This window comes from Miniopterus natalensis, chromosome 12 (genome assembly GCF_054644295.1).
Source record: "Miniopterus natalensis isolate mMinNat1 chromosome 12, mMinNat1.hap1, whole genome shotgun sequence".
In the NCBI taxonomy this organism is placed as follows: domain Eukaryota; kingdom Metazoa; phylum Chordata; class Mammalia; order Chiroptera; family Miniopteridae; genus Miniopterus; species Miniopterus natalensis.
The window spans coordinates 74,639,482-74,655,064 of record NC_142092.1 but is presented as its reverse complement, the minus strand read 5'-3'; the positions used below and the strand labels follow the sequence as shown (position 1 = coordinate 74,655,064).

General features: G+C 57.3%; 1 protein-coding gene across 1 annotated transcript in view; it reads left to right on the top strand.

Annotated features, from left to right (window-relative positions):
• Positions 1–12,481, top strand: part of CCDC187 (coiled-coil domain containing 187) — a 31,095-nt gene extending 18,614 nt beyond the window's left edge. Inside the window, exons 12-24 of the mRNA XM_087822594.1 lie at positions 84–208; positions 330–421; positions 1,045–1,116; positions 3,514–3,599; positions 4,266–4,393; positions 5,116–5,203; positions 6,149–6,295; positions 7,077–7,240; positions 8,152–8,300; positions 8,959–9,095; positions 9,397–9,506; positions 10,022–10,098; positions 10,620–12,481. Of these exons, the coding sequence (XP_087678720.1) occupies positions 84–208; positions 330–421; positions 1,045–1,116; positions 3,514–3,599; positions 4,266–4,393; positions 5,116–5,203; positions 6,149–6,295; positions 7,077–7,240; positions 8,152–8,300; positions 8,959–9,095; positions 9,397–9,506; positions 10,022–10,098; positions 10,620–12,481 (3,237 nt within the window). The remainder of the gene's footprint in view (positions 1–83; positions 209–329; positions 422–1,044; positions 1,117–3,513; positions 3,600–4,265; positions 4,394–5,115; positions 5,204–6,148; positions 6,296–7,076; positions 7,241–8,151; positions 8,301–8,958; positions 9,096–9,396; positions 9,507–10,021; positions 10,099–10,619) is intronic.
• The last annotated feature ends 3,102 nt before the right edge of the window (positions 12,482–15,583 follow it).

Sequence of the window (15,583 nt, the reverse complement as noted above, 5' to 3'; positions counted from 1 at the left end):
GATGCACCCGGGCTCGGGCTCCTTCCTGGCACCTGGCCTGACCCACTGGCTATGAGGCTGCCTGTTTACACCTGTCCTCACAGAGGCTGATGGAGAAGCATGCAACCCAGGCCAGGCCAGGAGCAGCTTCAGAGCTGGAGGGGCTGCAGGTGTGTGGGGACCTGGATCCAAAAACCCCTTGGAGCTCTGTGACAGCTGGAAGACTGAGGTGCGTCCAAGGCCTGGGACAGTGGTGCCCACCCAACATAGAAGGTGAGGTGGGGGGTCCCAGACAAGCAAGGGTTCTGGTGCTGCTGGAGCTCAATCTCCAGTGCTTTCTCTCCTGGCAGATCACAGATACCCCCGGGCAGAGACGCTGCTGCACCCTCCCAGGGCCCCGAGGAAGGATGGGAGAGTCAGGCCGGCAAGTCAGCCTCCACAGGTGAGAGGGTTCTCAGTACCAGCCACATTCCAGGCGCTTGACCCCGAGCCTGGCAGCAGGCAGAGTAGGCTCCGTGCATGGATCCCAAGGGAAACTGAGTCAGGCACACACTAGAGAGGCCCAGAGAGATGGACTAACTTGCCTGAGAACACGGAGTAAGGGTGGAACCAGGATTTGAAACTAAGTCCGTCTGATGGCCAGAACCGTGATTGACCACTGGGCACCACTGCTCCTGCTCGTAGGTGCAAGCTGGGCACCCATGGAGCCTGGGGTAACTGGGAGTAAGCAGCAAGTGGACATGGTGGGCACCATCCCCACCCACACATACCTGGAGACAGTAAGCCTGGGTTACTGCAGAGAAGTTTTCGGTAGACACTGGGTAAGACAGCCCAGAGGTGTGGCCATGGCCATGGCCCAGTAAGAAAGAGCGTGGTGTCATCCAGCCCCATCCACCCTGCTCTGGGATGGAGAGGGTCTCAGCTCCTCCCGCCTGCTCCCAGCGGACCTCCAGGGTAGCCCTTGCCACCTCGCCAAAGCCCTGGCTACAGCCCTCTTGGGAACAGGGAGCCTCACGTTCTTACGTTTGCCAGGCCCACCAGTATGCCCTCCTCCGTCCCTTTCAGCGGTTTTCCCTGAGCCCTCTGAGAGCCGGCCAGTAAACATCCAGCCCAAGCCCCACACTGTGCTGTGTGCTGGTAGGTGAGGGCCCCTTAGTGCAGGCTGCAGGTCCGCAGGGCAAACCTCGGAGAGCTTGGAGCCTCTGGACCCTGTGCACGCCCAGCCAGACAGCCGCTCCCCTGTGCGGCTCTGCTCCTGTGAGCAGCTTCTGGTTTAATTTCACTGTGGTCAAGAAGCCTTTGTGCAGGACCCTAAGTATGATGAGACCTGGGTCTTCCCCAGAATGCAGCCTGTCTTGGGGGAGGTTCCACGTGCTCCTGAAGAGTGTCTGCTGCTGGTGGATGGAGGGCTGGTCAAATCTGCTTTGTCCTCTGGGTTTTTCCCGTCATTGCCGAGGAAGGGGCACTGGAACAGCCCCGTCTCTGGGCTGTGCCCCTTCTCCCTGCAGTGCAGCCAGCTTTTGCTTCATATACTAGAAGCTCTGGAACGAGGCAGGACCATTTAGGGTTATTTCGTGCTCCTGAGGACCTGACCCCTTCCTTTATCATGATGTCATCAGCGGGTAACCCTTTATCTAGGGAATGAGTTTTGTTCTGAAGTCCGCTTTGCCGGGTATTAACCTAGCTGCTCCGGCTTCCTTGTGCCGAGCAAGCGCCAGGGTCACACTTTCCTCCCACCCTTCCAACCTATTGGTGTCCGTTCCAAGTGCAGGCCCAGTGGACACCCACCACTGAGTCTTGCTCTATTTTTTCTCATCCACGTCGGCAACCTCTGCCTCTCGGTTGGCGGCTACACACTTTCATTTAATGTGTCATCTTGATTTTGGTTTTCTTTTCTGTTATCTATCCTTTGTTCCTTTCTTCTCTTTTTCTGACTTCTTTAGGATTAAGTGAATATTCTTTCATGGTTTCGTTTTATCTGTGTTGTTGACTTAGGAGCTGTGCCTGTTATTTTAGGGTATCCAGTCCGCCTACAGGATTACCCCATCACTTCCTCTTGTGCAGAAGGCTCTTCCAATACGTCTGCTTCTCCTTTTCTGGATCTGATGTGATTCTTTTCATGCATTTTACTTGAAATGTTTTATACACTCCACAACACATTGTTATTATTTTAAACACACAACGATCTTTTAAAGTTTATATATACATATATGTATATACATATAGGGTGTCCCCAGAAAGGTATATACACTTTAACAGCTGATAGTTCAATTTTGAAAATGAAACGTATTTTAATAAGCACTGCTTTACAATTATTCAAAGTGTGTGTACAGTTTGGGGACACCCTGTGCAGGCTCACATACCCATATACACCTGCAGGCATACGTATGTTTTCCCTTGTGCACTGCCCTTCGCCCCTGTGTGCAGCCGACTTCCTCTCTGGCATCACTTTCCTCTTGCCTGAAAGATCCCCTTTAACATCTCTGCTGCTGCTCCTCTGGTGACCTTTCAGCTACTGTGTACACTGCCCCGAGACCCGCGAATCACGAGGGTCTGCAGTCTGGCTATTGGAGAGAGACATAATCCCCCAGCCTTTGGGTCCTCTCAGTGCTTCCTTCCCCAGCGCCCGGGTTTCCTCAGGCGCATCACCTACAGGTTTGCTACTGAAGGCTCCAGGGGGCACGCCACGGATCTCCAGGTCTCTCTGTGGCTCCCTCCTCGATGATTCTCCACCCTACTGGCTCTAGCTGCCTTGGTCTCTCCAGACTCTCAGCTCCACTCCTCCACCCAGGGGTCTGCAGGCTCTGCCTCAGTTTCTCCTCCCACACTGCAGCTGGGAACCTCTCTCAAGGCAGTAGGCTGCGACAATCAGAAGTTTCACCTAATTTTTTTTGTCTCTCAGGGATTGCTGTGCAATGTTGCCTGATGTGTCCGGAAAACCGTTATTTCATGTGTGTGTGTGAACCTTATACCTGTACATATGCATACACATACGTACATTTTTGTTTAGTTGTCTTTTACAGTTTTTTTCTCAGTGAGACATCAAATCCACAATCCAATCTCCTTTGCTCTTTCTTGGCAGAAGTGTGGGTCCTCATCTGACCTTTTTAGAAGTATAGGGTCCATTTTCCATCACACCCAGCACCAAAGGGTGGCCAGCAGTGGTCAGTGGCCAGACAACTGCCCAAGCCGGGAGTGTGGGCTCTGCTGTTACCCCACCTTCTTGGTGCCAGACCTCGAAAGGGTCATTCTTTCTCTCTGGGCCTCAGTCTCCCCTTCTGTGGGAGTGAAGCAGCTGGACAGAGTCATCCCCAAGCCCCTCTACCTTGGGTCTGGTCCTTTGCACAGTCAGTGGGCTCACACACCAAAATTTCATGTCAGGGCAAAGGCAACAGTCCATGCCTTTTGGCATGGTCTTGTGATCTGGTGTGAAGCTGTTGGGAGGGGGCGTTAAATTGCCCCAGTCATCCTGTAGAAAAAGCCCCTGGAACCCCTACGTGACCCAGCCACGGCCTGCTTTCTTTCTGTCCTCAGAGCCCATGCAGAAAGGGAAGCTAGACCAAGGCCCCTACCAGTTGCCCCTGGCCAGGCTCTATCCTTGGGACAACCCCATCCACCAGGTACAGGGAGACATCCCCTGGGGGGAGGGGCATAGGAGTGGGGTGCAGGGGAGGTACTGGTAGCCAATAGTGGAGGCCCAAATCCTCTCTTAGCTGCCTCTCCTAGAGCTTGTGCCCAGCGGGGTCTCCACGGTGGGTCCTTGGCTGGGGGAGGCTCTCCCTGCCATGGGCATCACCCACCCTTCCAATTGACATCAGCCTAAGCCCCTTCCTCCAGCCGGGGGGTAGGTGAGAGCAGGCATTTCAACAGGCCGCTTTGGGCAGGGCTGGCCCCCCACTCCCCCCACCCAGGCTGCACATTGCAGACCAGGTGGCCTAGCCTATCTCAAACCCTCTAGAGCACAAACAAGGGCCTGGACTGGATTGGGGCTGGGCACAAGGCCAAGATGGTGAGGACCCCCGCACTGCCCTCGGGAATTCACAGCTGGGGAGGGAGGCACAACGGCGGAATGAGTAGGGCTGGCAGTCCAGGAGGGCTTCCTGGAGCCACTGGCCTCCCCTGGGCTGGCTCCACTCCGGGAAAGGCTGGTCTGATGGGAACCGGCCTGGAAGCAAGGCAGTGGTGAGACAGCCCCGTAGGTCTGACCTTGGTCTACCCTGCTGCAGTAGAGCCCGGCAGGGTCCCAGAGAGCCAAGCCAGGAGTTTTCCTCTGCTTCACGCTCCAGATGCTGAGGCAGAGCCTGCAGGAGGAAGAGTTGTGTGCGCAGCACCAGGCCACGCTGCTGCCCCCACACAAGAAGGCGATGGAGAGGAACATGCCCTCAGAGCTAGCCTGGCTGGAGCATCAGAGAAGGTGAGCCCTGTGGGCCGCCCCGCTCCAGTATTAAAACCACCCATAGTCTTGCCTCTCCGAGATAATCTCCGCCTATTTTCCAGCCTGTCTGGCCAGCTCTTGCTGAGGGAGATATGCATGGCTATTTAAACAGCATTAGTAATCGACAGCACAGACTGTTTGTAACCTCAGTCTTCACTTAACAGTCAGAAAAACCCTCCCATGTCCCTTCTAAACTGCTTCAATGTACAGGGTGCCCAGCACAGAGGGACTGACCAATTCCTTTACCAGTCCCTGTGGCTGGGCCTTCAGACTAGAAGTGCTCATTCCGAGGCATGATTTCCTTAGACTCCAGCAGTGAGAATGCATCTTTCCAGCTTCTTGATATTGCCACATTGGCCTCCAAAAAGGGTTCTAGCTAAGAACCTCACCAGAAGTTTACACGTGTTCCACTCCACACCCTACACCCTTCCCCAAAGCACCCTCAGGCTGGGCTAGGGCTCCAGGGTGCTTCATCTCTCAGGCACAAAAGGGGTCATGAGGGGATGTGGGAACAGTGACAGCCTTGACTGGGGCCACCGGCCCCCCCACGGCTCCCCAGCCTGCCCAAGCACAGCTGCCTCCTGCTGGTGCCCTGCTGCAGGGACAGGGGGTCCCAGGTGCACCTGGCTGGCCAGGGCTGGCCATGCCTGGTTTTTCACCACTCGCCAGACTTGAGGTTGTCTGTCTCACCACTGCTCCAGGTGTCTAGGCAGCAAGGGGAATGATGCTGGGCTGGTGGCCTCAGCAGAGAATCAGCAGCAGGCCCTCAGCAGCCTTGAGCGGGAGCAGGTAAGGCGAGCGTCACCTGGGAGTGGGCAGGTGGTGAACACCGAGGTGGTCATGTGGCCACAACTCGAGAATTCTTGAGCCTGAGCCCTCACCACACCCCAGGCTGCTCAGGTTTCTCATCTCTGACTTAGATGGCCTGTCTGGATTGAGGAAGTGGAGGGCAGATGGAGGGAAATTCCAGGTGTGGGGGCAACGGGAGGAGACCCAGACAGAAAAATGCAAGTGACCCTACCTGTAGGGCCTGGCTTGACCAGTGAACCATGAAGAGGGCTTAGAAGCAGATCCAGTTATCACATGGCAATGAGGGTGGCCCACAGAACAGGCCTTGCCTGAGGGCTTGCCCTGCCTCCCACTGAGAGCTAGCCCTGGCTGGACGGCCTGGGACTATGTCCAAACCCGGAGCTCTATGTTGCAGGTAGAGACAGGGTGGTGGGGGCGGCATCAGGGCTCCTGGCCTCTGGGGCCTGGGATTGCGGTCTCCCAGGGTGTATGTGAAGAGGCCCCGGCATGGCAAGGTAGCTCTGCTGAGGGGTGTGCTGTCAGAGATGCAGCAGGGAACAGAGGACAATGGGGACATTTAACAGGGAGGAGCTCTAGAGGTGGGAGCAGTGCCCAGGACCTGGAGAAAGAGCTGCATGGAGAGGGCAAGGGCACAGCCAGCCTGTCCCAGCCCCATTTTGGGGGCCCCAGGGATGATCACTCACCTTCCCTCCTGCCTCCTGCTGGAGCCTCCTGTTGGCCAAACCCAAAGGGAGCCACAGTGCACAGGGTCTCCTGGCCAAGCAGGATGAGAAGGGCAGGGGCATCTGGAAGGGCAAAAGGAGGTCCCACCCAGTGCCAGAGCCAGGCTGCCCTGCACCCTGTTCATTGGTGGGCTTCTTTTCCATGTGTGCCTTTGTTCTGGGCTGGGGTTATGGCCAACAGTTCCTCTTCTGCCTGGCTCAGAGGGAAATCCAATACCTGCAGAGCAGTCACCTGCTCTGGAGCCATGAGAGGACACTGCTCCTGCAGCATCACCGGGACATCCTCTCTGTGCGGCGGTCCATGGCCTGCCTGCGGCAGGAGCTTCAGGCCGCAACCCGACTGCTTCAGGTGGGCACCCTCACCCGGGCTGGAGGCTCCAGCTGAGGCCAGGAGATGCTTGTCGCCAGGCTGCTTCACAGGAACATACAAGTCCCTCGTAAAAACATCCAGGGAGGAAAGGAACTCTGGGGGGTAAAGACGGAGGGCAGGTGGGGCGGCCACTTGCTAGGGGGCCCAAGGAGGTCTTCTGGGCAAGGTAGCCCTGGCCAGGCCCTGGAGGAGGAGCTGAACTCCTAGTGGTAGTGGGAGGGGATCTGGGGCAGGAAGAAGCACATGACCTGGGGCTCCTTGGACAGGCCAGCCCCTGAGCAACAGGGCATCCTTGGTCCAGCGCCCTGTCCCTGCCTGCTATCTCATGAAGGGGGCTGTGGATGTGGGGCAGGTGGGGTGGTTGTTCCCAGCCTGAGCTCCCTCTGTAAGTTGGGAGTGCTGCTGGCCTCACCTGGCAGAAAGGGTAAAATGAGCTGGTTTCCATGAAGCACCTGGTATAGGTCAGCAGGCACATGCAGGGTGACCACCAGGCAGGTGTGCTGCCTGCCTCAGACCAGCCTATAGGAGGAGGCACCCAGGGCTGCCTGACCCAGACTTGGGTATGGGCCCAGCTACTCCCCCACTCTGTCATGGTGTCTGCCCTGTCGTGGGCTATCAGCTCTGAGGTGCAGGGCTCCTGTGAGGTTAGGCCCACTTGTTTCAGCCAGGTGCCTACTAGGGGAGCACGTCATGCACCCCCTTTCTGAAGAAGAGAGGGACCAGGGTGTCATGCCAGCTCACCCTCTGCTGTTTCTCATAGAGTTCCAGCCCTGAAGTCAAAGCCGTCTGGGAGGGGGGCTCTGAAACAAGCCAGCAGCCAGAGGGGCCTGCAGAGCACTCTTCATGCCCCCCGACACAACACAGGCCTGGCAGCCCCCCCAGCCACCACCCCTGGAGAAGCCCTGAGAGCCCACGAGTCCCACCGTGAGTCATCATGGGAGACCCTGGCCCTGGTGCTCACGCTCGGCCTCCCTCTGTGAGCGCTTTCCAAATAAATCTCACAAGGACACCTATAACTCACATTGCCATCGAGTGCCAGCCCCAGGTCTTTGAAATCCCCAGGCCAACTCTACCCTCTTGGCATCCATGGGCTTGCGTGTAGGGCTGGGCAGGCAGAGGATGGCCCACTGACCACAGCCCCTGTCCATGCCCTGATGTGACTGTGAATCCTGGGGAGAGGCTCAGGGTAACCCTGAGGGACTAGGAAGCTGGGCCGGGTTGTAGCAAGTGCCTGGGGAGAAGGGAACTTAACCCCAGGCTGCACCTAGAGAGTGTCAGAATGTTCTAGAGCTGGCCTGTCACAGGCATTGCCCTTAAAGCCAGAAGGAATCAGGGCACCAGTCACCTCCTTGAGGCTGAGATCAGGCCACTTCTTGCTGCCTATCAGTGTGCCAGGAGCATGGCAGCGTGTGTAGCATCCAGGGCCCAGACACACTGTGCCTCCCAGAGCTCAGTGGGCCCAGCTCACACACATGGAGCCATAGACCTGTGGTAAGTCTCCACGCAGAGGTCCTGATGGAGCATGTGCCCTGCCTGCTCTGTGCCAGGGGACAGATGGACATCTCCCTCCCACCACGCCCCAGCACTGTACCCCATGTCTTGTCACCCCCCAGCAGTGGCCCCATCTGGGGGCAATGGGCCCTACTTAGGAGCTGCTGGGTGGGGAGGGGCCAGGATCTGTCTTTCCTTGCCTGTGCACTGACCACTTGGACACCAACCACAGCTCCCACCGGATGTGATACGAGTTCCACGTGTGGAGAGTTGGGGCCTAGGCTGGACACCCCAAGAGGGCGCGGCCAGGCAGGCAATCATAGCCCCTCTGCACTGCTTTGCAGCCTTGTCACCAAGCAGCAGGATGGGACATCCCCCAGGGCAACTTCTGCTTCAGATGTTCATCTGCGACCTCTGAGGCCAGCTTGGGGAAAGGAGACACCCATGGCCAACGGCTGTCCTCATGCCCAGAGCAACAGCCGTGTGGGCCAAGGTAACTGGGAGGAGTGGTGGCAGCCAGAGGACAGATGGTCACTCTGACCAGTTGCCAGCTGCTCTCTGCTCAGGACACTGTGCCTGAGGATGCTCCCTGGGTGATGCCCATCACAGTCATCAGTAGCCCAGGGTTCTTCTATATGACCCACGATGCCTCGGTCTTCACCAAGGGCTGTAGGCCAGAGGGTAGCTCCAATCCCCCCAGGCTGGTGACCTTAGGACCCTCATAGATTCCTGGGTCTTGGTGTCCCACATCTGCCAGGTCCAGGGTGGAAAGGTGTAGGAAGAGTGATGTACAGACGTGAGTCCTTGGGGCTTCTCTGCAAAGGCCCTACTGAAGGCCCCCTTGTCCCTACTCCGTCCCCAGTCTGCTGATCTTCCAGCTTGTCCGTGGTGACCTGACATGGTCAAGGCCTGCCCTTGCCCCACCTTCTAAAAGTTTTCCTGGGACTCCTGTCAGTAACTCTCCCACAAGGATACTTTCAGGAGCAGGTGGCCATGTATTTTTACACCCTCACCTGAGCCAAAAATAAATAAGTGCTGCACCTATTTTGAATTTTAATATTTTTTTCATGTGACCTCAGAATTCCTAGGCACTGTCTCTTCTGTGTCCTGTGTCCTTGCCCATTAGCCCTGATGGTCACTTTGCCTCACAGGAGACCCCCAGACCAACCCCAGCCCCTCGTCAGCAGAGGAGATCCAGGCTCTGACAGAAAGCCAAGCACTGAGCTTCCAGGGCTGGAGCCGGCACTCCCGGGGCAGAGGAGGGCGCTGCAGCCCCCAAGAATCTAATGTGAGTGGGGGCCTGGCCTTGCTTTGTTGGCCCTGCCATGTGGCTTTGGGTGGGGTGACCTCGTCCATCAGGTGAGGCTGCTGATAGGACAGGGCCTCTTTGGCTATTCCTGGGTGGTCGTTCTGTTGGGTCATTGGAGCCCACTGGGAGGAAGGGTGTCCGCTGGGGGGTCTCTGGGGCCCTCTGTAGGGGGTGGTTTTAGTTCCTTTCTGTGGTCAACAGAGCATAGGCGCCTTCTCCACTGAGCTAAGGGACATGGACTGCACCTGAATGTGGCATTTCTCCAACTTGTTTCCAGCAGGTGGTTGAAGGCAGCGCAAGCCAGGTGGGGGCAGAACTGGGGCTGGCTTTTGCCTGCAGCCCTGTCAGGGAGGCCCCCAAAATGGAAAGCGAGTGGTCAGAGGAACAGAGGTACGGGGTCTGGAGGGGGGCTACCGGGGCCCATGAGACCCTCGGGCAGGGGTTGGGACCTAGGGCATGGAGGTGGTTAAGCCATTGCTCCCTGTGCTCTCTCTGGGGGACCCTCACTCTCTCCTGGTACCCTGTGCACTGGCCCTGCTCGGCACCCCTAGCCCACCCCATGCCCTTCTGAGTCTGAAATAAGGATGTCACCTGCTGAATCAGCCCAAGAGCCAGTGGTAGGGGCAGCAGGAGGGGCCCTTTCAGGGAGCACATACCTCTGAGCCTCTCATGTGGCAACCCCCCAGCTACCTGATGCAGTGGGGACTGAGGCCAGAACCCCCTAAAGACAGGGCCCCTTGCCCCCATCTGCAGAGCTCTGTACTCTGGTGGTCACCTCCCCACCTCCTGTTGGGATAGTTGAAGGCCCCCTGCAGAGACCCTGAGCCTGGAGGAGGCTGGGAGGAGGCTGGGAGGACAGGCTCCCTTCTGGGGGCACCCCGGACTTGTCTACCATGTGTTTGCAGAACAGAGACCTGCTGGCAGGAGGACCCCCACGACCCTGCCTCCTGGCAGGAAGCCACCCAGCTGACCACTTGTGAAGGTGATGCTCAGCCCCCACAGGGTGCCCCACCTTGCACCAGGACCATCAAGTCCCCACTTAAGGGTCATTCAAGGCCACTTCTAAATCATAGCCAGCCTCTCCCGCAGCTGGGCTGGGGGGCCGCCCATTCCCCGTCACATCACCGGTGAGATGGGCTGGTGAAGGGCTATGGGTAGATTCCCTGTCTGAAACATTCTCATCTTAAATAACACACAAGACGCAGACAGTCACTCAGCTGCAGTTCTGAGCCTGAGTCCCTGAGAGGCAGGCATGTCTGCACAGATGTGACTCACTTCCTGTGGGTGGGGGTGGGGGGCACTGGGCTAGCTGCTTGGGATCTCAGGGTCCACACACTGGTGCTGCTGGACATGTCCTCTGCTCCGTCTGGATTTTCCGGTTCTGACCACTGGCTTGGGGCTGTGGGGTATAGGCTGCTGCCACTCTCAGTACCGGGGGGACATCATGGGGAAGGCAGAGTGTGAGACTGTTGGTGACATCCCTGCACTCTCTTCTCTCTGTAGCTCCTGCAGCAGCTGAGCAGGCAGCACTCCCTGTCCAGCGCCAGGGCAGCCCCATGCCCCAGCTCACCACCCCCTCTGCTCTGGGTTCCTTTTGTGAGTTGAGCCCTGGGACCTGCTCAGGGTCTTCCCTGGGGTCCCACACCCCCTCCTCTGGGAGCAGCCTGTCCTGTCCGTCTCTCCAGGGGTTCCAGAAAGTGTCTGCCTTTCTGGTCCAGCTTTCTGAGAGCTCCACCTCCCTGTCAGACTGGGAGGCCAGGGACAACCCAGAGGCAGACCTGGGCTTGTCAGGGGAGTCTCCTGCTGGAGACTCAGGGGCGCTGCACCTGGGCAGAGGGCAGGTGGCCTGGGAGAGGCCAGTGGGCAGTGGGTCCAGTCCCCTCCATGGCTCCTCCACTGTGTTGGGAGGCCCAGAGTCAAAGCCAGGCCTCCTGCAGGCAGGCTGGCCGCTGCCTCTCCCTTATGTCCCTTCACCCAGGTCGGGATCAGAGCTGTCAGAGTCTGGCAAGGTCTGGGATGAGGAGAGCCTGCTGGAGCCTGGTGCGGGTGCCCAGACAGCTACAGGGCACTCCTTGCCTGCTGGAGGCTCCTTTGACCTGGGAGATGGAGGGGCACCCTGCACGGCACTCCTTTCTCTGGGCCCTGGTGGGGGACAGGAAGCTCCTGGAACCAGTGGGAGCATGACCAGTGAATTAGACATAGGAAAGGCCAAACGGACATCCCCTGAGGTTGCCTGCACTGCATTCCCACCCAGTACCTCTTCCTACAGTGACTCAGACCTGTCCCTTTCCTTTCCCTCGGGATCCTCGGCATCCAAAGGGGCGGATTTCAGCAAAGGAGAGACTGGGCCTGCGCAGGCCTCAGCTGGCTGCCCAGAGGGGCCTGGGGATGCTGACCTGAGTTCACTCACCAACAGGAAGCCCCCACAGGCTCCTCCTGGAGCCCCCAGTGTGCTGGCAGCCCTAAGAGCTGAGAGCCAGGCACCTGGGCATGGGGGGAGTAGAGGGACCCCTACCCCACAGAAAGCCCATCTCACTCTAGGCAGCGGTGTCCTGCCTGAGATCCTGTCCCCAGTGGACGAGGTGCTGTCCTATGGCAGTGCCGACCTCCCATCCTCCACACACAGGGACAACCACCTCCCTCCTCTGCCTCCCAACTTCCCAGCAGATAGTGGTGCCACTCCCAGCCCCCACTCAGAGGACTTCCCTTCCCCACCTGAAGATGCCATGTCTCCTGGGGGCTCACTGGGCACCCCAGAGGAGGGTACCTCCATCAATACCTGCGAGTTGCCCTCCTTGTCTGAGGAGGGGCCTCCCGAGGTACTGTCCTTGGGGCCCCAGGAGTCCAGCCTCAACCTGGGGGCAGGTGGACAGGGTGGTAGCCTCCAGGACCAATTGGGTGAATCAAGCTCTGTTGGGGGAAACCAGGTTGTGGGGGGCCAGTGGTCTGAACCTGTCAGATGGATAGGGTCCCCCTTGTGTGGGAGTGCAGGCAATGCTCCGGAAGGGCTCCCAGGGCTGTCAGTGCAGCCCCCAACGCTGTCCAGAGTGGCCCATGTGGCTGGGGAGGGTCTGCCAACACTGTTGACGCTGGGCAACACAAGGCTGTCTGGCACCTGGCAGGGGGATCCAGCTCCTACTTTGGACGTGGGCCCCTGCACTGATCCACCCAGTGTAGACAGGACAGAGGTGGTGGATCTGGTCTCTACCCAGCTCACCAGGAGGATCCTGTGCGACACCCTGGCTGTGCTCTCCGCACTGGCCCCGCCGGGCAGCCAGCAGACAGAAGAGCTGGCAGATGCCAGCCATGCCCCCGGGCCTCACACAGCAGCCACTGGGCAGTCTTGGGGAAGACGGCCCTTCTGAGAAAAGGGTAGATGGCCTACGGTGACACAGAGACATCAGTGATGTCATTGTATGATTGTGTGTGTGTCTGTGTGTCTGTGTGTGCATGTTCGTGTGCTGGAGGCTTCAGGAAGCTGGGACTTCCCCCGGGTAGACCCACCTCTCAGAATAGGCTGGCGGTGTAGATAGTCATCTGATGCAGGGCCAAAACTGAACGGTGCCTTCACTGTGTCCAGCCAGTCACTTGTGTCTGGGTGACTGGCACATGCGTCTCCTGTGCCTTGTTGCACAGATTAGAGGACGTGGCAACTCAAGGGTCAAAGGACACTTCACCTTGGCCAGTCTACCCTCAGGCCTGTCCCCTGGGGTGGGCCAAGGCCCCTCTGAATGTGCCCTGGACACTTTCTGGAAAAAATGAGAGCCCATTTCCTAGTGGCATCCATTACCGAGCATGTCCTACATGACCCCGTGTGGACTGGGACTGTTTTCCAAGGTGTCCCAGGTGCTGACTATGGCACAGAGGACTTCCTGCGGGGAAAGAAGTTGGAGAAGATGAACCTGTAGAAGGAATTGAGACCTGCCAGGTGGAGGCCCTCGGGGACAGGGTCTTAGCAGGTCGGGGACAGGTGGAACAGCCCCGGGGAAGCTGGCCTTCATGGACCTGCAGGACAGGCCACCGCAGCAGTGACCCCTCCCCATAGGAGCCACCACACAAGACACTGACCGACTATGACTGGGTTCCTGCTATGGCACCTCACTCACAGCAGTGCTGTTGCCACAGCCACTGTCCAGAGGGAGCCACAGGACACTCGGGCCGATTCATACAATGGCGGACACTTATGTTCTGTTTGCCAGTCCCAGAACATTGTATCTGAGCCACCATGGGTCCTGAGCTACGTCTTCCCCAGTACAAACAGAATGCTGGAGAGAGTTCCTTCCAGTGAGTGCACCTCTGAGCTCATGCTACAGGGAATTCACTATAATTCATCTGTATCATCTATCACGTACCACCTATTATCCATCCTCTATCATTTATCCATCAGTCATCTGTTATCTATCATTCATCCACCCATCCACCCATCCATTCTTTCCCAACTCCCTCTTGAACTGGAAAATCCCTGCTTGATGGGAGTCCAGAATCCAGTGAGCAGTGGTGGCCTCAGGAATGTCGGGTCCCAGTGCTGATCCCTCCAGGAGTCAGCTTCTCCCATCCAGGGACCCAGGATTCCCCAGCTATAAGAGCAGAACTCACTCACTGAACTATGTTTATGGGCCCCTGGGGAGCCCAGACTTCCATGACTTGTAGAGTGGGAGACGTCTATAAAGCTGACCTGGCAAAGCCCCAAGGGGCTGCCTGTGCCCTCTACCCTGCAGCTCTGGTGAGGGACCCGAGTCCCCTGAGAAGACTGCAGGCCTGCCTTACGGAGCAGGAGGGTTTAGATCGAGCAGGGAAATGTGTGTTCGTTCTCTGTGCACACAATTTCAAACCAAATTTTGAGCTACAGTTTTTTTATTGATTCCCTTCTAGTTTTCTGAACAAATTAGTCTGTAATTTTATATTTTCTTCTATTTATGGCTGACCCTTTTGGATTTATGAGGCCATGTGAGAGGAATTATGTATTTTACACAAACGCATTTGGCATGGTAATAAATCTCCCATGTGGAAACCCTGCAGGTCTGCCTCCAATTCTGTGGTCTCCCGTCTTGTCACCGTGGAGTGGAAGCTGTCATGACGCCCTGGTTGAGCTCAAAGCTGGAACCAGGGCCTCCTGATGTGGCCTTGCCCACATGACCGGCCTGTGGCCCCGTGACCTCGAAGGGAGGCTGGTTGAGGGGCACTAATGAGAATCTTGCCCCCCCCCCCTCAGGACATCAGCATCCAAGGGAGGTGGGCTATAAAATGACTGGCTAGAGAGTTGTGTTCCCCGAGGAGGTAGACAGTTTTAATCCCGGCCCACGTGATATGCGCTGGGCAGGGGGCTCGGTATTCAGATGTATTGACCTTCAACATCAGGATTAGTCCCGTCCAGGTCTCACCAAGCTCGCCTTGGCTCCAATCCCCAGTAACCTCTTGGGCCAATAAATCTTGATACCTGCCTCTAGAGAAGTCATTACCTTTCATAGAAAATGATTATTTCTCAGTTAAACCCCACATTTAATTTTCCTGTGATCTGTCTCTTTCAGCTTCCCCACTTAACAGTCCCTCCTTCAGCCCTCGAAATCCCAGATCATCAGACCAGCTTTATTAGACACCATAACAGCCACTCTCACCACACACACAGGGATCCATTTAATTGGTGACTTCCTTTGCCCAGGGGGTCTGGCTCCCTGAGAGTGCTGGTCTCCTGGAGGGAGCTGGGTCCCCACTTGGCAGGTTCTCCACAGCTGCAGCTGGGGACAAGGCTGTCTGGTGAGTGCCCAGCAAGTCAATCCTATTCCACACTGGGCTCCCAGGCAGCACTGAGGTCCTGGAAGAATGCTTCTGAATCCCACATCTGTCCCCTTGGTCCTTTGTCCTACCAGCGCACACTATGCCATCAAACACCAAACTCTTTCTAGGCTTAAGTCCCCCAACCAGCCTGTCCTTTGCCCCAAGCAAAGGCCCCTCCCTAATGCCCTGTGAGCACATCTGGGAGAAGGCCAGTAGAGTTTGCAAAACTTGAGTGCAGGCTTGGGGGCAGGACAAGATCTCCCCCCCCCCCACATACACACACACCTGGCCCCACCCCAGGGCTCCCTGAGTGTGGGGACTCCAACCAGCCCTACTTACCCTCTGAGCTCCAGATGCACAGCCAACTTGTGACCTGACACCTCCCACGGATGTTGAAAAAGTCTCTCAAATTCAAAGGTCCAAAACAAACTCTTGATTTCCACTCTCACCCCGAAAATTGCTCTCCCACCCCTCCCCTACCACCTTTCATCTCAGCCAAGAGCCACTGGCCAAAAGCCTGTAGGCAGATATGACCCCCTTTTCCTCACACTCTGGATTTTCACCACATGTTCTACCTTCAAAACATCCCCAAAGTCTGACCCTCCTTGCCAGCACCACTATCCACCCCTCGCCTGAGTGCCACCACCTTTTGGAGGGCTTCGATGGCCTTCAGAGGTCTCCTGCTGCCCCTC